Source organism: Ascidia mentula, chromosome 1, assembly GCF_947561715.1.
Source record: "Ascidia mentula chromosome 1, kaAscMent1.1, whole genome shotgun sequence".
Taxonomy (NCBI): domain Eukaryota; kingdom Metazoa; phylum Chordata; class Ascidiacea; order Phlebobranchia; family Ascidiidae; genus Ascidia; species Ascidia mentula.
The window spans coordinates 10,873,437-10,898,724 of record NC_138566.1 but is presented as its reverse complement, the minus strand read 5'-3'; the positions used below and the strand labels follow the sequence as shown (position 1 = coordinate 10,898,724).

The 25,288-nt window shown below is 38.4% G+C and overlaps 3 protein-coding genes across 4 annotated transcripts; 1 reads left to right on the top strand and 2 right to left on the bottom strand.

The window, feature by feature from the left end:
- Positions 1-825: 825 nt before the first annotated feature.
- On the bottom strand, positions 826-11,920 carry LOC145913376 (F-BAR domain only protein 2-like). Its single transcript, XM_083001010.1, has 25 exons — positions 11,661-11,920; positions 11,186-11,277; positions 11,036-11,110; positions 10,566-10,707; positions 9,963-10,115; positions 9,374-9,478; positions 8,538-8,636; positions 8,133-8,229; positions 7,701-7,920; positions 7,589-7,616; positions 7,166-7,210; positions 6,986-7,087; positions 6,638-6,721; positions 6,384-6,402; positions 5,548-6,288; positions 5,121-5,169; positions 4,812-5,062; positions 4,535-4,672; positions 3,942-4,137; positions 3,623-3,781; positions 3,292-3,418; positions 2,733-2,827; positions 2,442-2,543; positions 2,102-2,325; positions 826-1,615 (listed from the first exon to the last, which is right to left on the bottom strand). The coding sequence occupies exons 1-25, from the start codon at positions 11,754-11,756 to the stop codon at positions 1,590-1,592; spliced, it is 3,465 nt and encodes a 1,154-aa protein (XP_082857136.1). The 5' UTR covers positions 11,757-11,920; the 3' UTR covers positions 826-1,589.
- Positions 11,921-17,645: 5,725 nt separating this feature from the next.
- Positions 17,646-21,855, top strand: LOC145897351 (uncharacterized). Of its 2 annotated transcripts, none has more exons than XM_082985608.1 (8): positions 17,646-17,795; positions 17,863-17,957; positions 19,311-19,372; positions 19,522-19,621; positions 19,690-19,772; positions 20,004-20,188; positions 20,374-20,767; positions 20,879-21,855. In XM_082985608.1, the coding sequence occupies exons 2-8, from the start codon at positions 17,869-17,871 to the stop codon at positions 21,394-21,396; spliced, it is 1,431 nt and encodes a 476-aa protein (XP_082841734.1). In that variant the 5' UTR covers positions 17,646-17,795; positions 17,863-17,868; the 3' UTR covers positions 21,397-21,855. The 2 variants fall into 2 exon arrangements, with proteins under 2 accessions (XP_082841734.1, XP_082841741.1); XM_082985615.1 differs by having other exon boundaries at positions 20,004-20,200.
- LOC145897367 (hsp90 co-chaperone Cdc37-like) lies at positions 21,629-24,605 on the bottom strand. The gene is made up of 8 exons (XM_082985628.1): positions 24,421-24,605; positions 24,104-24,329; positions 23,712-23,840; positions 23,405-23,489; positions 22,821-23,010; positions 22,637-22,752; positions 22,389-22,483; positions 21,629-22,188 (listed from the first exon to the last, which is right to left on the bottom strand). The coding sequence occupies exons 1-8, from the start codon at positions 24,581-24,583 to the stop codon at positions 22,038-22,040; spliced, it is 1,155 nt and encodes a 384-aa protein (XP_082841754.1). The 5' UTR covers positions 24,584-24,605; the 3' UTR covers positions 21,629-22,037.
- Positions 24,606-25,288: the final 683 nt, after the last annotated feature.

The following is a 25,288-nucleotide window of genomic DNA, read 5'->3' as shown; positions in this document are numbered from 1 at the left end:
GCTAACAGCGAAAGACTCAACAAAGGTTCGTGAAAAGAATCTTTTTTTTAGTGTGTTAACTTTGCTTGCTTATAAAGATTGGGCCCACACACGAATGATTATTAGATCCGAAAAATAAAATGCAACGCAAATGTGGAGTGTGAACTCGTTTGTTAAAAAGTTGTGAGGTGACGTTATATATACATGCACTTTTGTACTATAACATTTGGCCACAGTTGAACGAACCACAGCCCAAAGACGTTTGTGCTCGGATTCCTTTTTAAAACTTTTAGAACCAAGACAATGCCCTCAATTGAAAATGATTTTTCCAGACGACGTCTGTATTTTATTGTATTTGCGAAGTTACACCTATGTATAATCGTATCCATTGAATTCTATGTCAAACTTTCTAATTTCAAAGCTTTTGTAAAAATATATTTGGTTGTATGTACTCAAAACCCCAAGGCCTACTATGATGTTGCATCAATCTAATTTGCATTTACCTTTATAACGGCAATTTTGCTCTGAAGTTGGCTTAAAACTGCCAGAAATGACGTAACAAATATTAGATTTGCCCACGAAATTTGGCGGGTGGCATTTCAGAGCACAAACAATTTGTGACATGTTTAACTACACGCAATTATATTTTTATGCGGATGAAATCCAAAGCCAAGGCGAACAACTGTATAAATTTTGTTCTTTTGATAAAATCAAGAAACCCAACAAAAGTATATCCGATCATGCGTATATATTCACCCTTTGACAACACCTGCAATTGAGCCCTATTTTAAGCGTTTCAGGCTGATATATAAATGTCACAACCTTGATGTTAAGATTTGTATTGTCAATTGTAAAACAGTACAAACACACGTTATATCTCTAACGCAATCATAATACAGAGGAAAGAGGAAACTTCGCCGACCGAGCATAGATTGTTTGAAGTTAACGTTGATTAGCGAAGTTAACAACAGGTCAGATTGCGAGATGACATCAACATGAAACGTCGAGTGGCAACTTATCGATCAAAACGTAAAACAGGAAAATATAATGAAACTCCAGGCAGTGAAATGCCTTTCGCCGCTCGACGTTCTTGTAAATCAGACCAAGAGAGGAAAATGGGAATAAGCGCGAAAAGGTTGGACACAATGAGAGTTGAGAACGATCTGGCGTGGCGGTTATGAGATCGACTTCACGCATCATCGGTAATAGCACCGCAAATGAAGAGACAGACTTTACGTCGCGTTGGCAGCGCGGTAGTTCGCGTGCGTGTGATTTCGCTTACAAGTAAATTCGAGTATTGCACTTGAATGATTGGGGGGGAATATTATGACGAAGCGTGCCAAGTTCACAATGCCGACGACGACTCAGTGCGGTACAGACGGTCGAACGCCTTCAACGCTGGCCCATAAAAACAGCGACGTAAAAAGAGCAAATAAAAGGATTCGGGTTGTTAGTGTGTGTTCCCACGACTCCAGCGTGTTAGATGAGGTTAAAAGTGCGGATCAGGCCCGGGAAACGGAAATCTGGAACAATGACGATTTGGCCACTCCTCGAGAAGAAGAATGTGGAAGAATGAGATGATGTCGGTGTGGTTTGGCCGATGCACGGCGCTAAGTGCAATCGGACAAATATTTTCCTGCAAACCAATATATCAGAAGTAAAAACACATGTAGTCTCACAATGCGGCCGTGTCAGTACAAAGAAATGTAGCAACCACGGGCGAGGTGAAGTTGATGTCATACATCAGGGGTTGGTAAAGAGTAACGAGCAGTGATTATTCATGGCGAAGTGTTTTACAAGTTCATACTCAATACCATCCGCCGGGAATAAGTTGCGTCAGAAAGAAATGTTAAGAAATGTCTGAATGTCCTGGAATTATATTAGTTTACTGGGAAAATACACAGTTTTACATAATAAGGCGGCCGCGACGCAGTGTCAACTAAATAAGGTCAACCTGCTTTGGAGTGAGCATATAGGTTGGTTGGCATACGGGTTAAAAAAGTTGTCGAACCCTGTTACACATTATCGAGGGAGAAAAATGGCTACATGCCAACACAAAACAAATATTTCTTATTGGTTGGAGAACAGCAATAACAAATAATGAATAGACCACTTAACACACCTGAAACGAAACGACGTTTGGTGAGTGAGACTCGATATCCCGATCCGGCAAGTTCGAAATCGGCTCCGCTCAAGGTCGAACCCTCGGACATAAATTGCACGGCAAGTGTGGACGGTTTGCCAGGTCCGGAAGATATCGACAGTTTGCTGTGGAGAGTTCCCGGTGGTGTGTTGCTGCCCACGGGTGTACCAAGTTTCCACGCGAGGCGGTTCTGGCTGGCGATCCTTATAAAAAACACGCGATCCACGTTAAATTATGGTGCCACCATTGCTATAAATACCCTTTTTCAAAAAACAAAAAAAGTGTTGCAATCAGTTCTTTTCAAGTAAATATGACGTACCACGTTGCGCTGGGCTCCGATTGCACTGACGTCACCGAACCGCCTACCGGAACCAATACGTTCAGGTTCTTCAGTGTAGCATTTGTGCACTTGTTGTTGTACCTACATCAGGTTGATGTTACGTTGTATTATACAAAAGTTTGGACTCAGGAAACAAAAAGTATCGATGTTAAAATATGGTTAACTTGAGGATCAGAGGTTGTAGAGTAACTACTATCAGTCCCTGCATGTATCGCAATTTTGGTTTCTACATGTAAAAGATAATATATTCTGTCAATCTTTGTGACGTACTTGTATGTGACGCGCAGATCCGTAAAATCATTTTCGCACTGCCAGTAGCTCGACACGTGAAGAGGAACCAGGTCGTGACCGGCGGGAGAACTCATCTGAAAAATAAAGAAAAAAATTTGTTTGACAGCGCTTTACGGTATAATTCAATACGACCAACGTATCAAAACAATCGTTTGGTGGCGCCACGCTCGTGAGTGATCAGATGTTGTTAAAATCTTGATATGTTTATAACTACAATGCGATGATACACAACACACGGAAATATATCCAACACTTAACAGTTTCAGATGTATTTCAGAGAACAATGACTGAATTTTCGAACTTATTAATAGAAATCATATTCAGATGGAATGCGGGTACACTTTGTAACCCACAAGAATGAACCGTTGCATAACGACAGTCCAAGTTTGCATTGTCGAGTTCGTAAACACATAAAGTATGCGGGAATGTTTGCATACGGATCGGAAACCTCGGCAACAAGTATGTGCTGTGTTGTAATAAACTGGGATAATGGACAATGTCGTCGACACGTCTGTGCAATTGCACTGCTTAGGCTCACCTGATATGTCAGTATCTGAATGTTGTAATACGGGGAGTTGGGGTTTGCGTCGGCCATCTTTTTGACGTGCGCCGTCAACGCCGGCATGTTGAACCAGAAGTTATGGTGAGCTGGATCGGAACTGTCACTACACAAAAATATAAACCTCGCGTAAACAACAGTCCAACACCTCAATGGCATCAAACTGTAATGCAGTTGTGCAGTTAAACAATAAATGCAGTTAATTAGTTAAACGTGCGTTCACCGATTTCGAACTTGGTCAGCCACAGACTCACGCGAAAAAAACACTTACAGCAAACAGGCAAAATAAACATAGCAATGAGTCGCTTACGCAAATAACAAAGTAGGGTGAGGAGTAAAGTCGTTCACTGATGGACAGCCTTTGACCTTGAAACTGAGCACGGCTGGGTTCGGATTGGAGGTAAAAGCTCGTACGATTCCAGCAGGGAAAGATATCTGCATTTCCCCGGAGATTTTCACCATACATTTGCTACAAAAGTTAACGCTTGTTGATTATTACAGTGAGTTGATGACAATATAATGTCTTCGTTTTTTGTTTCAAGTTTTTCTCCCAATTTTTGCCTTATTGCTCAAAAGTCAACAAATGTGTAATACAATTAAATAGTCAATGCAATTTAACCCGAGCATACCTCTGCTCGTCGGCTCCTTTGAAGTAAGCGTTGACAGTTTCGGTGAAGGCGACTGCTATGGGAATAGGGTCGCCGTGCATTAAGGGTAAAGGACTGGGACCTCGGGAAGAGGCGAAACTGTCCATCGGCGTTGTGCCCCCTACAGAAGATAGGGAGGACCAGCTTTCAGACGACGCGAGTGGCGCAGATGGCGTGGCTGAAATACATGGCTATTGTTAGGACAGAAGTTTTAAAACTTGTTCCCAAAATTATAACACAATAAAATGATGCAATTCCGTGGCATCTTTGCAAGCTTAGTTTAAATGTACGCAATTTGTCCGTACGTTTTCAACTGGGTGCAAAATACTGAAACCAAACCCCAGAGCCATAAAAATGCCAGATGCAAAACTTTCGAACAAAACTGTGTTCATTCTCTGCACTCAAAAAGTAACACAGTTATGTTTGAAACGTCTGCATATGTTAACCACCAAATTGGCAGCTATTGGACTATATTTTCGAGGTTTTTAACTACACGAAAGCATTGGGATATGGGAGTTCGGGTCAACGCAGTCTACCACACAAAACACTTAGCGGCCGTTAGTCTAGGATCCAACCTGTCGGTGTCTTGTTGTGAGCATTGGACAACGAGAGTTCGGTCGGTCTTGTTGATCCAACTTTGTCAGCGGACTCCAGTACAGGCATCATCAGCCCATTACCTGGTGATCCGTTCGAAGTTTCTTCCTTCTCTGCAGCTGTACACATTGAAAAAAAGAGTTATACTAGCCACTACCATGTTTGTGGGTGAAAATCACATTGATTTTGTACTATTGTTTGTTAATTTTTGCATCCCTCAAAGAGTAATTTTGACCTGGGGGTCACCAGTAAACTTACATGGCATTATAAAGAGGTTGTTGAGCGAGACGTTTGAAGAAGATTGTGGCAAACTTGAAGTTGTGGGGTGGACGTTCTTAGCTGCGGTGGCGGGCGATTCTGGTTTGGAGGCAAACAACCCTGCAAGGGCGTCACTGCTGTTGCTTGTCATCGGTGCAGTTACGACTGCATTTTTGCTCGGGGCATTTGGAGCGTTGTTGGAAGTGTTATTGCCGAACAAGTCCATAAGCTCGTCTGTAAGCGACTTTTCTCTGTTCGGGAAAGATGTATTTCACAAATAGTCAGAGGCGAAATTACTTGTTTACTTACGATTTTTCCGCAGGCGACTCCTTGCTCTTGTTAGAATGACTGTAGTTGGCTGAAACGCGAAGTTTGTTTTGTTACATTTTGTCTCAAGGCACTGACGGCATTAAAAGTTAAAAAAAATGTGAAAAATCAAGAAACGCCGACCAACCTCCGATTATTGTAAATAAAAATGTTAATCTCTGTTGCAACACTTCAAAGTTTACAATCTGCATGCATTTGTTACGAAAATAAAAAAATAAACCGATTTCACTCGACCTTGATCTTAAAACTAAGAACGAAATTAAAACCAATCACTAACGACACCGGTTCCAGTGAAATACTGGCAAACAACTGAAAATATCCCTGGCAAAATCTCGGGTACAAACTAACCAGGCATGCCCTTCCCAATTTAAACCAAAGTAAAACATTCATCTAACACTGGACTTCTTACTGCCATGATTTCTATCTTTCTGCGTTTTATCTTTTCCAAAGCTGACCCACGATCCAGGTTTCTCGCCGTCGTCCGAAGCACAGTCACGTGACGTTTCGCTCTCGATCAATGACGTCATCGGAAGCTCGGTGGATTCAACCAAGTGACGAAGGGAGAGATTTAGTTCCGACTTAGAGGGAACGTGAGTTGCTCCACCTGACCTGGCGCTTATGAACGAACGCCGTTCCTCAAAGTCATCGACACTTTTTGACGCAGACGGACAATTTTCCGCACTGCCTTCGGGAATAGGCTCAGGTATTTGCAAGCGTGGTCTCGCAACCGGTTGTTCCTTGCGTCCTTCGTCTGAAGGATCGTATGGTACGAACACAGTAGAAAATCTGTTTTCTGTAAGTCTTGGTGGAACTAGCTTGGAAGACGACTCAGAGATGGACAATCGCGGCTTTGGAACCGGAATATTTCTAGGAGAAGTTGAGGGACTATTTCTTTGAGAACGGCTCTGCAGCGGAAGCACTTTGACGGCCCCGGACAGCTGTACTGGAGTGGACTTGCGCAGTTTAACAGGGGTACCTAACGGCGATGGCACAAACGCCTCGTTAGTCGACTGGTGGCTGCCTCTGGATGGTGACTTTACTAAGTCCTGGCTACCATCACTAAGCTCTGCGCCGTCTGACAAGGAGTTGATCTGTCTGCGTGGCGCTATTGCTGGTGGTTTCGCTTGTTTCCTCTGCTCAGACTTTCGCCCTGGATTTAAACTTTAAAAGTTACGAAAACGCATTCGTCTTTCAGGAGCAAAAATTGGAAGACAACTTTGGTGGAATGACAAGTTAAATACTTACGAGACAGTCTTTTTCCGCCCTGCAATAAAAACAAAAGGTATCCTTAGGTGTCAAATAAATCAATGTGATTCTCCAAATACTTTGCATCAATGTAAACTGTAGCCTTTGTAAACACACATTAGACTGGACACAAAATACTTACTGGACTCTGGAATACATAGACGTTCCGCTAAAGTAAGCATGCAAATAGTGACAAAATAAATTCGTGTCCATTTAAATCATTTAAAACCTCCTGTGTGAAGTTTGTTACTTACAATAGGTGTGGGTGAATTCAGAGTCAAATTTCTGGTGATTGCATTCAACGTTTCCATGTCACTACCTGCAGATTCAGCCACAGCCTAAAAGTAAAAAGAAACTGTTGAACTGCTAGTATATCTTCTAAACAGGTGCAGTTTGGCTCTAAATTTTCTTGAGAAATTACACATTTTGGGTAACAAATATTTGATGAATCATACAGACAAAAAGTAGTACAGTCTGTTCACAAACTGTACAAGTCATAAGAGAAAAGGGGAACTATTGCTTAAAAAATGTACAGATAATTAGGACTAGCACAAATACACATAGCAGCACAACACGTTAAAAAAATAAGAGTAGGTCAGAACCTCTTCTTTGGGATTAATTTTCACATGGATTTTTCGGGCTGTGTAATCATCTGAATCAGAATCGGAACCACTTGAATCAAACCCCCAGCTGTTTTTAGAACTCTGCAAGAATGAAAACGCCCTTATAGAAACACATAACCAGCCGTGTTAACAACATGCATATACTGCATTGTGACTTGCCTTGGGGGTTTCAGGTCGTATAGTAAAGCCCTCCTCATCAATTTTCTGCAAACAACATAATAATAAACCCTGTAAGCTCCTAAGTTGTTCAGCAACAGTATCACATGTCTCAGAACTTGGAAATAAAACATAATATTCATGAATGAGGAAATGAGGTACAATCAAGACTATACAACATACATTGAAAGAATACATTTTGTAGCAATATTAATACATCAAGCCAGAAGGTAGTTAAAAATTATAAAAATGCACATAAGCTTTAAGCATTTCAAGGTAACATTGACCAAACTGTAAACCCTAAATATTCCAATGTAAATATGTTGTGATTTTGTGTTGCGGAAAACTGTGAGTTTATTTTAAATTCTTGTTTGAAAGAGGAATTTATCGGAATTAATTATTTCTCTATGTTAAAATTTAACTCACGACACTGTTGTCCTTGTCGGGAGACTCACTGAAACAACAAAACATTTTGGTCGGTCACAGTGTGTTCTGGCCACTTTCCTGTCTACTCAATCAAAACAAAGTAACTACTCACATGGACTCCACGTCCCTATCAGCTTCTTTGCTTCCAGCACTGCTTGTATCCTTGTGTGCTTTTCGACTGACCCCCTTTTTTCTGCGAAAAGGCAAACCAATGGGCAATCGGGTGCTTGGTTTACTTGGTGGGGCAGGATTTGAATCATCGGTGGTTCCCCCATTTACGGGTGTATCGACAACTACTGAACTAAGGTCACATTCTTCAAACACAATAGGGCCTTCAAAACAAAACACTTCCTTGGTAAGGTTATATTACGAGGGTAAATGAACCAATAAAACAACCACAGTTGGCCACATAAGTTGCCTTGGAGCAAAATTTATATGTATTCAAAAATTACAAATAAAATTGATGTCTTGATGTATGATGCACTACACGATTAGCATATATACTTAAAATGTACTTGTGAAAAGGGTTCAAACATCCATTTACCTGGTTTTTCAGTTCCAGTTCCTTTGGCCTCACTGAATTGTTTAACCAATATATCTGCTGTATGCTCATTTACTTGCCTTCTGAACTCTTGGTGAACCTTCAAATGTCAACAGTCAAAATTACCAACATAGAAATACATTATTTCAATAAATGAATTATCTTTATAACAGATAGGCTAACAAGGTTCCAATGACAAGATACTTATTTTGTTGATGGGAACAAACATGTTACACAACTTCTTGCAAAAATGATTAGGAATGTCTGATTTTGTGTGATCAAGCTTCTCGTTCCATACAGTTTTGTTAAAAAGCACTACAGTGTAGCCAACACAAGGGGTTTATGACTCATGCCTAACACACTAATCACTGAAGTGAAAACAATGTAAGCTACTATATGACAATATACCTGGTTGACCAAAACATTGGCATTCTCATATGAAAGTATGTAGGATTCCAACACAGACTTCATATGTTTCAAGTGAGCTTCCTCCACATCTTGAAATCTCTGCACCAACACAAACATACATCATATCTGGGAGATATTTGCTGTACAAACAGAATACCCCCACCCCATGTTTAAACAGAGTCATTAGAAGTAAGATTGGTCACTGGCCACTGAAGGTTGGTGGATAAGTGTCAAGTAGGAAGTAAAATCAAGTTAACTATTTGCGATAAGCAATTGACAAAATGATATATACTTAAAATACAAAAGATTAATTAAACAACAATTCAGGCAAAGTCTCCCTGTGACATTTTGAGAGAACTGGCAGTGCGGTGGTCAACTGGTCATACATAAGGAAATAGTGTTGGTCAAATAAGGGCAATACATTACCTACTATACAATCAATTGTTAACAATGAGACCGCACATCATATATCAACAGGATTAAGTTCTGTTTTATGATATAAATATTTGATATCTACCGTCAATACAGCAAACCATTACTATATAAAATAATATTTTTATAGTTAAATGTAATTGTTATGTATGGTGCGGTAGATAATAATCGCAGTAGATCGCAGTAATACAATTTTTGAAACATTATTTGTCTTCTTCTTGCCAGTTGCCAATATTACATTAGTGACTACCATGTCTTCTTTGTTTTGGCAAACTTTCGCAATGTAAAATATTTTGTTTACAAGTTTTGATCTAAATTACCATTTTCATGAAATATAAATTACAGTGTATAGATAGCACATTGACAACATATTCTGATTTGGCCTGACAAGCTAAGAAATTTACCTTGGCACTCTCAGTCATTTTTTGCTCAAAGTCTTGTCGAATGCCGGAATATTTACCCACCAATTGTCTGTATTCATCACTAGATTTTTTTGACTTTGCCTCAGCCTAAACCAAAAAAAAACATGTTATTGTATGTTGAAGCTATATTTGTCAGTTTGTAGCTTGTATGGCCAAGTAATGGCTATTTGTATACAAGTAGTAAGAAACTGACAACTTGGAAAGATAAAAAGAAAATTGTTACATCGCAATACAAGGTTTATACCCCTTACAATATTTAACATAGGGTTTAACCATATACACATATGAGGTAAGCCCTACTCAATTCCCTACTCATCAGTAACCAGAAGTTAAAACCGCAGCGTACCACAAAGGACAACCGTCATATGAAATACATATATGTTTCCTATCTGTCACATTCCAATAACTTTTATAATCATCTGATTAACTCAACCAATGGAAACAAAACTACTTCTGTTTAATTCACACACATTGATAAGTTACCCAAAGTTTACTATGGTTGACTTGTGTACTGAGTATTGTATGTAATATTGTTGGTAGAAAACACATGTTTAGCTAGTTAGCACATCACCTTTTCTATGTCTTTCTGAAGAGCACCAGATTTTCTCAGCCTCTCTGCATCACTACATTGCTGGTGATATTTTTCTTTGCTTCTCTTTAGTGTATTTGCAGTGGACTGGATAACATTAAGGGCATCAACAGTCCCACTCAATTCATCTTTAACCTAAAGACAGACCATGCGTAATTTTTTACAATTTTTGTATGTATGTTGGGTCATCTTTATGTCAAAATATTTGTCATCTATTGCAACTGTTGCTGCCTGGCATGACAACATTTACTGCTCGTCTGCTCCCCATTCAAGGTAATAAGTTAACATTTAATAAACTGACATTTTGCCTACAATCTGGCAGACCTTCTTAGGGGTTATGGTGCAGAATTTCCAACATACATTACAAGATAAAAAGGTTAAATTATCTTTTGAAAAGATTGATTTAGTTGATTGCAAAATACAAAATAAAGTCCCTCACAAAAAAAATTACAGAATTTATTGAGTTTATATATAGTTTGTAAACAAGCAGCTAATCAAAAAAAAATCAAAATATTCTCTTGAAAAGTTATGCCTGGGACAGAGCGATATCCTAAATCTAACCTTAAAAAAGTTGTGATGACATACCTGTTTATGTTTGCCTTTCTGTTCTTCCAAATACTTTGACAGTTCTTTTATTACATCATGTAGTTTGAGAACAACATCCACATGACAGCTTGACAGTTTTTCTGCCATTACTTTGACAATGTCAAACATTGGAGCAAGAGTTCTATTGGAAGACAACATTCTTATTGATATTCAACTGCCAAACACAGCCCTAACCACAAGTTACAAAACATTGCACATTACAGAAACACAAATTGTAACACAACAAAAACCTAGAACTATGGGCAATTAAGTTGATACCACAAGAATATGGAAAGTTTTTTGTGCAGCTGGAAATAAAATTCGACTAATGTTTGTCTGGCTATCTGGCAGAAACAACTCTTCATGCATAATTTATGGTATCAGCATAAATTCCCACATTGTTTTAACCATTAATTCATGATTAGATATTACAAGTTTCCAAGATGACAATAATGCACATTAACACTCACCCGACAGCTGGTACATTTGAGGCTTGCTTCGCAAGCTTTGCTAGATGTTTAGCATAAATATCTTCTGTATTGGCACTGAATAAAAAAAAAATTACTGAGGTTATTTGCTGTATCTATTGATATCTGACAGTACTTTAACAACTGCAATACCTTTCTCTTAACAATTCTTGGAGAAATTTAACAGCAGCTTGTCCTTGTTTCATGTTATGGTAGAGAACACTAAATCCAAGATTTTTATCCCCCTAAAACGATTGACATTAAAAATAATGAAAAGTTTACAGTAACTATTAAGTGGTTGCCAGGCATGTCATGGCTGTCATGAAAAAGGATGATAAACATACATCATATTAAACAGATTGGAAAGTTTTGTAGTTTGTGTGGACAATTTTGTTCATCGAATCATATTGAATGCCAAGATTAGCTAATGATTGCATTTAAATAATGTATTAGTTAATTCTTTCGTACTAACTGTCTTTAAATTATTTGATTTGGCATATCATTGTAATAAGTTTTATAAATCATTATTTATTTAGGAATTTTTACGTTGCAAAATGACAGAGTCTGTGTGTATAGAATTTAGAATATGGTTACTTTCAATTGGTACTATATTTAAGCAGTAACTTACCCAAAAATGCTGGGCAAAATGATCGTCTGCAATGGTGTCATATACAGGGCCAACAGGGGTAGGCCCGAACGTAAACCCGTCTAATAAGTCTACCATAATCCGTGTTTAGGTCAAATTATTTGACTACGGTAACTCATTAAAGATTTGGTCACTGATAATTAAGACAAACTGCTAATTCCAATAACTTCAAAATCCAACAAGCATTTGGTTTGAATAAAATACTACACCGACCCCACATATCATATGTCAGCAAATGAAAGTTCCTGTTGAGTCACAGTTGGGTTGTCGGGATACCTTGCCTAATGTAACGTAACCTACAAACGAACACCGGGAGATTCTCGTTTCTTTGGATTCGTGCCCACTCTACTACGTGGTTGACGCAAACCGGAAATAATTTACAGATATGAACAACAAAACTTTACCACGGTATGTATGCGGTAAGTGATCTTTATCTTGTACATCAGTGAACTGTGGAGGTATTATTAGGGTGAAGGCTACTTACATGCTTATTTTCTTTAGCTGGTGTCGAATGTCCAGAGCCATGTGTGGCTGCAACAACTAAAGTGTTGTGGGTAGGTGTTGTTGGCAAACTTCCAATATTCTTCTGTTGACGATCGGGAACGAGCCCTTTATTGACAAAAGCTCCTTGTACGACTGGAGACAAAACGTTCGGAATGTTGGAGTCGCTTTTTTGCGTCATATCCACTCGCCCAAAACAAATATATCATAGAAAGCGCGTCAGCAACTTGAATTTAACATAAATTGCTATTTAAGTATGGCTACTGCAATAGACTAAACAAAAAGACCTCCCATTAATGCTTTCCTTCGCTGAAAATCAGAACAGCTGCCTGTTCTGCTTTTTTGAATTTGCATGAGACTTGAAGTAGCATGTAGATCGAACGGATATAACTGAAAACAGCACCCCTGAGGTTTAACGTTTAACGAAGTAGCCCTGCGACCTCCAACAGTAAACCAGCGTTTCATCGATTTTAATGCCAACTCTTGCAATTAACGTCTCAGTCTTCGCAGCTAGCACGCACGAAATAACCAAACATCTGTCACTGGAATTGCCACGCAGTGTGGAAAAGAGTAGTGGAAAACGTGCATAACAATTACGCAATCTTCTTAGTGCTCAGACCCGCAACAAATGCTTTGTTAAGCACCTAACAATAGCTTTACTAAAATAAGGATATACAGTTCCTGAATCTAAATTTTGTTAAATTTGCGTTTTCAAACGTTAACAGACTAACGAATAGGTTTGTCTTGATTGAGGCGACTTCCTAGTGTACGCGTCTGTTGCGTCACGGATAGCAATGATGCAATTTTACCACAAAATATAGAATCAAATCGTCACGATTGTTCCATTCCTGAAAGACAACAGGAACAAAACGCTAAATGTTCAAGTGTTCAAATCTATTTATCCTTGCGTCGACTGCAATTCAAACAATTGGCATAATCTTTGATTTGACTAGCCTTTTTACATCTACACAAAACACACTTTAACTATCAAGCGAAAGTCGTGTTGTATGTTGACTTGGTTGTGCGCCTCTGTCCGTGAGCAAACACTTTTTTCTTCATGACGCCGAGTAATGAAAGAACGTCTTAAATTTACAACTTCCCGAATGCTTGGTCACGGCACGTTACGCCTTCTGTGGAGAAGTTAGGTCTTGACGACATTCACAACGAAAAATGTTGCAAGCTTCCAGAAACTTACAATCTGTACGATTTGTTTCTATGTTTATGATTTTCAGTAGCAGAAGGTTAACTTGTTGTTTGGAAGCTGAAATGACTTAACTTTTTCCTTCAACTTTCTTTATTGAAATTGTTACGTTAAATTGTAAACTCAAAGCGACGTGCAGTTTAAAATTGATTGATCAAAATACTACGAAAAAATATACAAACGAAACAGCTGCTATATTCGTAATCTTTAAAGATCACATTATAACTACCATGTATACACTCGTAATAAAAGTAAGTATATATAAGTGTTTCCCAACCCTTTTAGGGTGACGGCACCTAGTGGGGAACCAATGACTGTCCATATCGAAATAGCCACAAACAAAGAAAAGTTTACACTTGCTAATTTTTTTTTTCACAGAAATGTTCGTCCATTGCACGATGACAGCATATAATATCCTAAAAATCTCAGGCGCGGTTAGATCGACAGAAGCAAAAAAAGAAATTCATCAAGTAGCTTTTAGTTTGAAATGAAGCGCTCATGCTAGTCGCAAAAGGTTTATCAATTTTACATTTGAATATATACACGGTTTCTAAGCTTATTTGGGTCCGTGGAGCACCTTCCTAATTTCGTAAACTCTGTGGACGCCCATCATTGCTGATAACCGTTTTGGTGACATCTTACAAATGAAATTCATGGTCCTTCAATTCGCAGCGAAATTGGTTGCGAAAATTCCGTGGACCACAGATGAACCTTTGGATTTTAGGAACATGCGAGGTTGACTTATTGCATCAATAAGTGTTATTTTGTGTGGGTTCGAAAATGTTTGTTTCGATTGCGCTTGACCGTGAAAACCATTTGGAGCAAACTCTGCACTCATATGGTTTTTCTCCAGTATGGCTTCGACTGTGGATCTCAAACGTACTTTTGTGGACGAACACTTTGTCACATACTTTGCACTTCAATAATTGTGTGTTCGTCGGTGTACTTTAAGACGAGAATTAGTTTCGAAACATTTTTCGCACGATTTTAGATTCGCATCTAAAAGGTTGACAATCATTACTGGTTTTCATCATTTCAACACATACATCACACACGTGCTGTGTAACTTCACTGTGAGTTACAAATTGCTTCTTTCTATCCTTCTTCCAAAAAAACGTTTTATTGCAAACGTTGCACTTGTACGATACTTTTTCATCGATTTGCCGTCGTCTGTGACGTCTGATACTCGAACTTGTTGTGAAGCATTTTTCACAAAATTCGCATCTTAAAGAATTTATCTTGTATGGATTCATAAGTGAGTGGTCAGTTGGATATTTTGTCGAAAGGCTTTGTTACAATAAATGCACTTAAAAGGTTTCTCTCCAGTGTGAATTTGAATGCGGCTATTTCGAGTTGCATTTGTAAGGTTTTTCTTTGGCATGAGTTAGAACATGAACAACCAGATATGAACTATATCCAAAAGATTTTTCGCAACCTTTGCAGGAAAATTCGCCAACGAGTTTCTTTTGTGCTCGGGTTTGCATCTATATTTCCTGTAACAACTTCTTCTCTGTATCGAAAACTTAGAGGTAACCGATACGTGAAATCAAAAGTGTCTGATATTAAATTTTTGTCAGATTTTATTCTTTTGCAAGCTGGCCTACTAACCTAAAACCTGCAAAAACTTTTAATTTTGAATACAAAAGACAAGCACTGTAAAAATATCTTAGAGTACATCGTAAACCTTAGCATAGGTTGAAACAGAGATAGATATATTTCCGCTTACACAACAAGCGTCAAGCGAAAACAGAAATCACGACAAAAATGGAAGTGTCACATTTTGTGTTTGCAATGGCATCTATAGATTTGCTTTTGTGACACAATACAAAAAAACCCGGTCCTGATACAAATTTAACTAACAAACCAAATCTGATGGCCAACTGAAGCAAACTAAATCCAAACGTCAATAACGAGCACATTTTATATTAGGTGCATATTTTTTTATTTGTCTTAGACATTGCCCTTGAAACTGAGCACAAATACAGTAAGGCAGAGAGAAAGGAAATGACAAAATGTCGTCAGTGTAAGTGTAAAATAACATAACGTTCCCACAGAAACCTGCAAGACTTGGACAGACAATCGCAAATAGTCTACCAATTGATCTGCTGCACACCTTTATACATATACTCACATTTGACAATTGCAAGCAGGAGTCGTACATTCATACTCTAAATCCTGGTATATATATTTATTACACTGAGCTATACATATATGTATTTTTTTCCTCTAGAGACCACTAGAGATCTCTCGAGAAAACTACAATATAAATTTCAAATCCAAAAACAGTTGTTTAAATTTTGCTGCCCTTTAATATCTATAATATTGCAAAATTTGCCATGTTTTGAATAGTAGCAGCTTGAGGTACCTCAAACCAATGAAGTGCGTCAGACTTCTCTGCACATAACGGAAAACCTGCAGACTGAAGGCAACTAGCATGCCAGTGATGTATGACAGACAAATGAGACGGGTGAATGAGCGCATGGAAATGTTTCATGAAACGGGTTCGTGAGGAGTTGTGGCAATGTTTAGTTTTGTTTCATCCCCAAATTCATGTATGTTCGGCGATTTTTTTAGCAACTGCTGTCAATGTAACTTACAATTAGAAATTTTATGAATAATTCATACAAGGAAAGGTTCGGTGAATGTGTAACATGTTTAGCTGACCTCAATATTATTAGGCTAATGAATATGACGTTGTCTTATGAATCATGTCAAATTTCCACAGAAAATCGTTTGGCCGTCAGGTATACTTTTAGGATTCCGTTACCAACGTTCAACCACTAAATGCGCGATTAAATCTTTTATGCCTGGTTTTAAAAAGTTGGAAACTGACCAGACTGCACAAAAGCACAGACACAATAACCGCCCGGTATTGCTGCATTGTTAAATGTTCTTCTGCTGTATTCATTTCACTCTAACATTTAAATGTGTCCTCTTGCCTTCGATAGCAGCTCCCTCAAGTTTCTTGGCACAACTTCAAAATGGTAGGCGAGATTTTGTTTCCAACAGTGACATAATAAAATGATTTATTTTAAAGCGTCATTATACACAAGAATGTTAATTAGGCGGAAATTTAAAATCTAAAATCCGACAAAGCTTGTACAGTATTTATAAAAAGATTGCTTCTGATACCCCTAAAGAGCAATCTAACAATGCTGAATCAAAGTTAGTGTGTGTTCTCAAACACCAGTTTTTTGAAACCAGTCGTGTCCAGAGGTCTCCGTGCATTATTTCAATGTATTCCGTGCCGCCACCGTAAATGATATATTATATTATATTCTTGTTGTTCCGATTGGAACGTTATGTTTGTTAAGATTTCCCTATACAAAAGGCACTTTAACGACGTGACATGAAAGCCACAAAAATAAAATCCATCGTCACAAAATCGCCTACTGAGTGGTTTCCGGTGAAATCCCTTCATATAGTTTGCGATGCACTAAAGATAACCATAAATTCCCGCATTCAGGAACAATAACTCATTCGCAACATATGCATTGCACGGAAAGTTAATTGTTTTGTTAGAACATATATTAAAAACATCCGACAAACATTTACGCCAAAACAAACCTTGGAAGTAATTTGAAACAATGGGGATCTTCATTTAGCATCTGCTCACCTTCTCAGGTTGACCTGAATATAATACATGTGCCAACTTCTCGGTTGTGGGTCGGATTGGTTCAGTTTCCGTATTTTAGTGAAATCTTCATCGACCCTGTATGCCGTGGGTGGATTATTTTCCAGTGCAGGAAGAACAATGAGTTTGAAGGGGAAATTGCTCAGACGTGCTTTGACGATATTCTATCACCTGCATACGGATAAGGTCTACTGGGGGATATACGCGAATGACAACGCCACAAACGTTATGTGAATGGTTTAGTAACTATTTGGAATTGCATCATAATGCATGATCAGCGCGTTAAACACATGCATATTTATAGTTAGAATTTTAGGGGAATTGGTGAGGGAAGTTTAAAACAAAGGCCATATGTTTTGGTCACCAGAATACTTCGTGACCCAGAGTGACCGCCACGCGTCGCATTAGTCACCAGCACTTCAAAAAACACTGTTACTAAGTCGCTTATATAGGATGCAGTGACGAAGTCATCTGCACAGCGCGGTGTCAACGCGTTTGTCACGTCACGCCGACGACTCGAAGGAAGAACAGACTGAATTGAGACTCAGGAGTGTATTAGGAAGCCTGCTAGGGAGCGTTGCTTACTAAAAGTGTGATGCATAACTGACGCTATCTATTTTTGTCAGGTCGCCTAAAAATTAAGACCAGCGGAGTGTCTGGTCAACATATTTAGCTTGTGATATGTTGAACAGCAGTTCATAATTTAGTGAGCTGATTTCTGTACATTCTTGGGAACGTGGTTGCGTCCGAAAATTTGTTAAACAACGAAATTTGCACCCAGGTATGTGGAGAAAAAACTTCGGTGTTTGTAATGTCTAAAATGTGTCACCACGCATGTTTTTGTTTAGATTTGAATGAATATGTACAAGCTGACTTACGAATCCGACGAGGAATTGGGGCCAACGGGCGATGCGACCAAGAAAGTCACGCCAGACGTTAACGAGTAAGGAAGTAACTCTTTTTTATCAACTCCTACATAATTATTTCGAAATCTGACTACAATTTTAAACCAAAAACTTTTCGAAGTTATTACATAGTTACCTAATATAGGTCATACGAGCTTGTTACACAGTAACTAAATAAACCTTCTCAGGTATTCGCAACAAATCTCGCACAGGAAACAAACGTGTATTTGCATACAATCGTTCGTAGCATTTAAATCCTGTGCGTTCATAAAATGTAAAAGTAAGTCACGATGTTTGTACCGGAATGTTTTTAAAGGTTGGTGGATGGAAGAGCGGAATATATATTTGTATTTATGTAACGCATGTAGAAATAGCTGTTGATGTAAATATTCACGAAAGACTAGCGTATGACGGAAAATACAGAATTACACAGCGGAGACGACTTATGACAATTTACATCAACAAAAAATTCTTAACAGCAAACCTCATACATACTAAACTAACCTCCGCCGGTGGAAATTTTGCAGCGCAAGCGTAATGTAAATAAATGCAAACGACAAGCTTTATGACTCCTGGTCGCGCAGAATTTAAATACATGTCCGTTTGTAACAAATGAACCAAACACGTAAATCTGGATGGCGTCTGTTTTATTAAAACTTGCACAATCGTAAACTTAAACCCTTTACTTCGATGTTGTTTACCAGCATATAAAAAAACAATGTAATTGTTGACCGATTCAATACCGAATTGATCAACGCGCGTGGTCATTGGACATGGCGCCGCCAAGTTACTGCATATATTCTTTGAAGCAGCAAGCGTTTAATTGGCCGCTTTTACTTACTTGAGCTTCTATTTTTTTATGTTGTAGTATTTCAATACCCTTATAATGTCCATTTTTACTGTTTGCCACAAGAGTTTGTGGAAACTATATGAACACAAAAAGCGTTGTTTATGCACTGTACAAAAACCTGTTTGGAATGGCGTTGTGACAAACAATGTTGTATGTTATTTATTTGTTTTAAGGAGTAGGAAATGCATAGAGGTTAAAAATAAACTGTCCCGCAAAGTGTTAAAGTATAGTAGGGCAATATATCGAGACCAGATAGGTTTGACGCAACCTTTACCATCTAAGGATTGGATGTTGTTTGCGAATTCAGTGAGTCGTCATATTACTGACGCCGTGTGCTACGTCACATTAGTCACCTGATGAACACCTAATTCTAAGGACTACTTTTATGACGACGACTCCCCTGTGCATATTCCAAAGAAGTTATGCTTTGTTGTTTATAATTAAAAATTCTTCAAGAATCCAGCTGAAGACGGTCCAAATTTTGCGGTCTGTCAGTGTTTTTTATAACTTATTATTATAAACTTGTTGTCTGTTTCACCAGAAACACTGCTGACGAGACAGTAATCTACGATCGATCGTCATCCAGGGAGGAGAAGGGCAAAGGTGAAAAAACGAATCTATTGCATGTATTTAAATATCAGTAATTTAATCACTTATATTCGCTTGAACTGTTAGTTTTTTCTTCTAATGCCCATTGAACCTAACCTCTTTCAAGAAACTTTGGGCTAGAATGAATTGTATTTTATGGGTAGATTTTCGACCCAAAGAGAGAAGTGACACCACAGCGTCAGCAATTGCAAGTGCCTTTGCCGGTACAGATTGTCTGCCCGAAAACCACAAAGAGAAGCAGCGGTAATTTTCGATTTGCGAGAGGTGGACGTTTAATTTTGCCACCTAAACAAATTGTCGTTATTTTGTAGTCGCCGCAACTTCTACGCGATGTTTCAAACTATTAAAGATGACGATAGCGACTATCCCAAAAAGCACAGTCGCGGTTGGATTGGTAAGAGAGAAGTCAAAATATAAAATAGTAATTCTGAGAATTAACATGCTGGCACACAATGGCACGGTTCTCTAGATCATTCTATGTTTGTTAAGTTCACTGTAATCGTGAATAAAGTAACACAATTAACACAATAAAGTAACACAAAAGTAACAAAAACTTTTTGTAACACAAGATAATAAGACAACGGTTCTCTGAGATCCACAACTGACAAATTTGTGTGCATTGCAGGTTGTAAGGAATGCATGTTGATCTTCTATCTGTTCATCTTGTCTATGGGCGTGGTTGTGTTGGCTGTCTTTTTCCAAACATTGTCGTGGAAGTACCACCTGATCGAAAATCGTGTTTCTTTTCTGGAAGAAAAAGTTAGCGTTCTGTCGACCAGTGGTTCTGCAGGAGCTCCAGCAGCATTGGAGGTGGTGGAAAACGCATTTATTTTTTTTCATATTGGTTTTATCACGCTTATTTTAAGAAATGAGAAAATACATTAAATCTGAGCACGAACAGTAAACCGAAAGTAGGGCGTAGTTGCTCAAACAAATATTTTTAACATTTTCTTATCAAATATACGTGCGAAGTTTTAATCGCGTTTTTCCACCAGTTTCCACCACCAGCTCTTCATACATCGGGATTGGAGGGAAATCCCAAAGTGCCGCCGATTCCCAATGATCAATCCCAGAATGGTGGTTGTTGCTCGCAGTTAACCTCACGCATCGACTATGTCGAATCCAAACTTTCTGGCGTCGGGGTCAGCGTTGCCGCTCGCTTGGAGCAAGTCGTTGAAATGGCTTTCACTGAGTCAAAGAAAAACTTCACTCGACTATCCGGTGCAACAAAGAGTTTGAGTAAAAGGTTGGATGCGGTTGCGAATCAGGCCAACCACCTTGCGATGGAAATTGGAAAGCTTCATTCGGCCGAACTTGAGACGAACGGAATGGCGTCGCTTGCTCTTTCAAAAGCTGGGAAAGGAGGAAGTGGAAGCAGGTTGTCTACAGGTGGGAACGATTAGGGAGAATATTTGTCATTAGATTTTGTTTATTGTTAGTTTAAAACGAGTGACTTTGTTTTTAATGTGATAAAAAACGTTACTTTGTTTCTCTTCATAGCTTTCGACGCGTATCAAGCGAAGCAAGATCTTAATACTGACATGACAGGTCTCATATACACACTCTCCCCAATTGCTGGGATAGCCCGACCACTATTCTACAACTACGAAATGATCAATAGAAGAGAGATGAATCCGGAAACTGGTGCCTACACAGCGCCGCGAGCCGGAACCTACGTTTTCTTCGTGTCGTTCTGCACAGCGGTGGGCGATAATTCAGCCACTGTGGCGCTAACGAGCAACGGAACAGCATTGGAAGTGTTTAGTGCACCGGTCTTATCCGATCTCGCCGCGGCACTCAGATCCGCGATGCCACCCATGCCGGTAGAGCTGATGGAAGATGCACTAGCTGGAAGTGGTGTAGAAGAAGTGAAAAAGCACAGCTACACTGTGATTAAGAGGTTGACCGAAGGCCAGGACGTCAACTTGGAACTAAAAGAAGGACGAATCGTGGAGCTCGTCGACACAACCCAGAAAAACACAGCATGCACGAGATTTTCTGGCTTCCGTGTAAACTGATAGGACTTTCGAAGCTTTCAATGTATCCTATTAACAACTTGCTCATGATTACCGCTTTTGATACCCTGTATTGTACTATACTATATACCTTGTATATTTAATGTTAGACTCAGCCGAAATTCAAAACTTTTTTATAACCAAAGAGCCTGCCTAAACTTCCCGCGGAACTACAGGGTTGACATGTTAGTTACACGTAACAAAATAGACGCACACAAGACAACTACACAAGATGCACCAGACTTTTGCCACATATTCGATAATCGTAAGAAATGACCCGGGTACAACGGATAAGATTTTTGCGAGGTGCATACTCGTAAACAATCCGATCAAAATAAGAATAACTATGATAGGTGACAAACGTAGCGCACATACAAACAGATTGTGATTAATTAACCGAATTAACATGTTTTAAATTACTCGTAACTTGTAGTGCACTTCAAAAATAAACATGTACAAGTACATTGTGATTGCATTTTACCATGTGACAACTCATATGATGATCATTCCTATTTTTTACTTGATCTGACTATCGGCGAAATTATTTCTGCACAAATATCGGGACAGTTAGAAGCGTTTTCTATGTCGCGGACCTGATGCTAGTGTTCCGGCGCTGTGACGTCGATATCTGGTCAGCTTCCATCTCACACTTCTGACCCCTCGTTAGCGTCCGAGGCAGAACTGCTCGATGGAATTTCGACGTCTCCCGGCCTCGCTGCTTCTCCATCGTCCTCTGGCTTTTTCGTCGAGAGGGAACTTCGTGCGTCAGGCACCCACAGCCCAGAGTCAACGCACCTGTGTGGAAGTTACAATCTATATTCATGTAGAGGAGCAAAATTAGCTTTCAAAAAATAGTTTAATTACAGGCACCACGTCCTGTCTAGCATGGTTAAGTGATACCGATGTCTGGAATAAAAAAAAACTTCAAGAGGGATTGTCCACAAAAAATAAATAAAACAGTCTTTGCTGGGGGGTATTGGAATCGAAGCACTCACCGTTTCATGTGATAAGCTGCCAACTCAGAATCCATTTCGTTGATGACTTTCTGAAGCAGAGTAAGGTCCTGAGACTCGAAGCATTCTTGCATTTTCTGCAAAATGTTGTTATTTTCGCTTTAGAGAAGTAGAGAAAAGTGAATTCATTAAAATATACAAGAAAATGTACACAACAGTGGCTAGCAGAACTCCAAAACAATTGTGGTTGAGACAGGGAATTTGGAAGAGCTGGGAATTTGGAAACATACTGGAGGAAGTGATTCCATGACATCCACGGGATGCAAACCACCTGGTCCCAGTTCCAAGTCTCGTTGCTCTTCTCGGTATCTTTTCATTGCTTCTTCCATTCTAATCTGGGCCCTTTCTGCATGGTGAGAAAAGGTATTAGTTTGATACAATGCTTTTTATATGTTTGCACAAAACTGTTTCTACCTTTTACTCTGCCCTTGAATGCATTTAGTTCTTCATGAAAGCTGTCCATGTAATCAGCTTTTTCATTTTCAATGCGGTTGAAGAAAGCATTGTAGCAATTGCGAGGGTCTGTCTTCATTTGAACAGCCAGTTGTAAGATGAATTGCAGCACGATTGTTTGATGAGCCACTCTTCCCATTAAACTAGCTTTCTGAAAATTGATGGAATCCAAATTTTAATGAACAAATAATAAAATGAATACATAGTTACAACACATGTAGTAAAGTTATTTTTTTCAATAAAGATCATAATCATTAATATAGGGAACTAAAAGATTCATAATTTTCAATAAAGATCATAAATCATTAAATAAAGGAACTAAAAACACACTTAGGGGGAAGAGAAAAGTTGCAACATGCCTACAAGAGTCCACACAAAATGAAACGACCTTGGAAAGATATAAAGAAAGCTTCAATTAATGGAAAAAAATTAGTTTCAATGATATTTTTTTCAAACCAACTAGTTCATAAAAGTTTAACAATGTTTTATTCAATAATGCTTGATAACAAACCTCTCGGACAACAACAATAATAACATATATATACCTCATCTACTTCAAGGTCAATGCACCAAATCACAAGGTAGTTGGCAGCCTTTTCACTGATCAAATATGGGTGATCTTGCAGATATCTACAAAAATACACCATCCTCAAAGCATGCCAAAAAGCAGTTGGTCAATGATATGGTCAATACACATGTTAGCATTTTAGTTTTGTTTAAGGAGAGAGCATTTCGTAAATACTAACATTATAAAAAACTTGGTTGCTGCTGCTTTATGTTTAGGCAAGAAATAATGAGAACTAAAAACAGAAATGATCGACAACAAAATATATATGTAACAAACACACTTACTTTCTACTTTCAGAGGCTTTGCTTAGCATACCAAAGTGCTGTAGTTCTTTTTTGTGCTTTTCTTGAAATGCCTTTTGCTCATTGAAAACTTCTTCCTCTGATTTAGGTTTTTCGTCTTTCCCATCTTCTCTGTGTAAAGAGTTTTGAAAATGAATCAGAAAATTTGTTGGTTTGGATTATTATGACTCTTTTGCTTCTATATTTGTTGATTTCTACTTAATATTATGCTGGTTTAACTTTCAAGGGTTGTACATTTTCAATATAGGTACAAAAAATATTTAATCATGAAAAATCATGAACAATCTTGAGTTAGAACTGTATGTCTATATATAAACATAACTACATCAATGCAAATAAATAATAACCAATGATAATGAATTCACAAAACTAACTTGTTGATCAAAGATTTGCTGAATCCTTCCTTACAAATTGTGTCAACATTCCAAGGTGTGGATTTGTCTTTGATGGTTAGTTCCTCTTCCTTTTTCTCGAATTCAAGCCTTTGCTTGTCCAGTTCCTCCTTGGTCATTTGTGATTTCTTTACTTCTGCTTCATTTAGATCCTGCGTCTTAAGTTTCTTTTCAACCTCTGTCAGCTTACTTTTGTACGCCTCTTTTTCTGTTCAAAAAATTACTCAACATTACTCAGGAAACATTATGTATGAACTGGCAACTGGGAAGAAAAGAAATAGGTTTTTAAAGAGACTTGCCTTTGTTAAGCTTTTCCCAGTTTTGCTTCTGTTCTTCCATCCTTTCTACTCTTGCCTGGTGTCTCCATCTGAAAAGACTTGGGGTGTCAATGTTGGGATGTGTATCATCCTCGTCATCCGAGATTTCAATGTGATCCCATTTGCTATAGTCCAGTCGTGACATACTGCACCTAGCGCACACTTAAGCTCCTGAAAGATTAGATGCACAACATAGATTACAAGCATTTACATTTTCACACGGGTGGGTCCACAAACTCTTAAAAGTATGTGTTGGGGATTGCAACGAATTTTTAAATAAAGACTTTGGGCTGCAAAAACCTAGACCTGGCTAACATTAATTTAAGAAATTTTCATAAGTTTAAACGCTCCAACATGTTTTTAGCAAAATAATCTACAGTTAATAAATGTGGTATTTTTACCAAATAAGTTGCGCCAGAATACTTTTCTAAATGAAAAGGCTTATTATATTAAATTTCTATGAAAGCAAGTACGCTTTATTTGTCTGGAAAATCTCAATACCCAGTGAAATACGAACTTACACAAACGTGAGAAACAGTTATTGTGTACAACTTTTTATCTTCTCTATTCAATAATCTTACAAGATCACAACAATCCCGGTTTCGGTCTAGTGTTTCAAATTACCACGACTGGAACTTTCTGGACTGGGCTTTTGGTCTGGCAAAAAACGCACATGTGAATCCGTGGCGTAGAGCCTTCTGTTCATATATGGTGAACTGTTTTGTATCCAAAATCACATTAAATCTTTAGCTAATATTTCAATTTTTTGTTTTTATGTCAAAATCTTGACATTATGGCATACAAAAAATTGTAAATGCAAAAAATTTTGCCGAGGCAGAACCGAATCTTA

Coding starts and splice junctions, on each gene's coding strand:
- LOC145913376 (XM_083001010.1), bottom strand. CDS start 11,756: ATGGTAGACTTATTAGACGGGTTTACGTTCGGGCCTACCCCTGTTGGC. Junction 10,116..10,565: donor AGAAAGGCAAACATAAACAG/GTATGTCATCAC, acceptor GTCTGTCTTTAG/GTTAAAGATGAATTGAGTGG. Junction 6,722..6,985: donor AAATTAATCCCAAAGAAGAG/GTTCTGACCTAC, acceptor TTTTACTTTTAG/GCTGTGGCTGAATCTGCAGG.
- LOC145897351 (XM_082985615.1), top strand. CDS start 17,869: ATGAATATGTACAAGCTGACTTACGAATCCGACGAGGAATTGGGGCCA. Junction 19,622..19,689: donor AACCACAAAGAGAAGCAGCG/GTAATTTTCGAT, acceptor GTTATTTTGTAG/TCGCCGCAACTTCTACGCGA. Junction 20,768..20,878: donor TGGAAGCAGGTTGTCTACAG/GTGGGAACGATT, acceptor TTCTCTTCATAG/CTTTCGACGCGTATCAAGCG.
- LOC145897367 (XM_082985628.1), bottom strand. CDS start 24,583: ATGTCACGACTGGACTATAGCAAATGGGATCACATTGAAATCTCGGAT. Junction 24,330..24,420: donor CTGGGAAAAGCTTAACAAAG/GCAAGTCTCTTT, acceptor TTTTTTGAACAG/AAAAAGAGGCGTACAAAAGT. Junction 22,189..22,388: donor GCAGCTTATCACATGAAACG/GTGAGTGCTTCG, acceptor ACTTCCACACAG/GTGCGTTGACTCTGGGCTGT.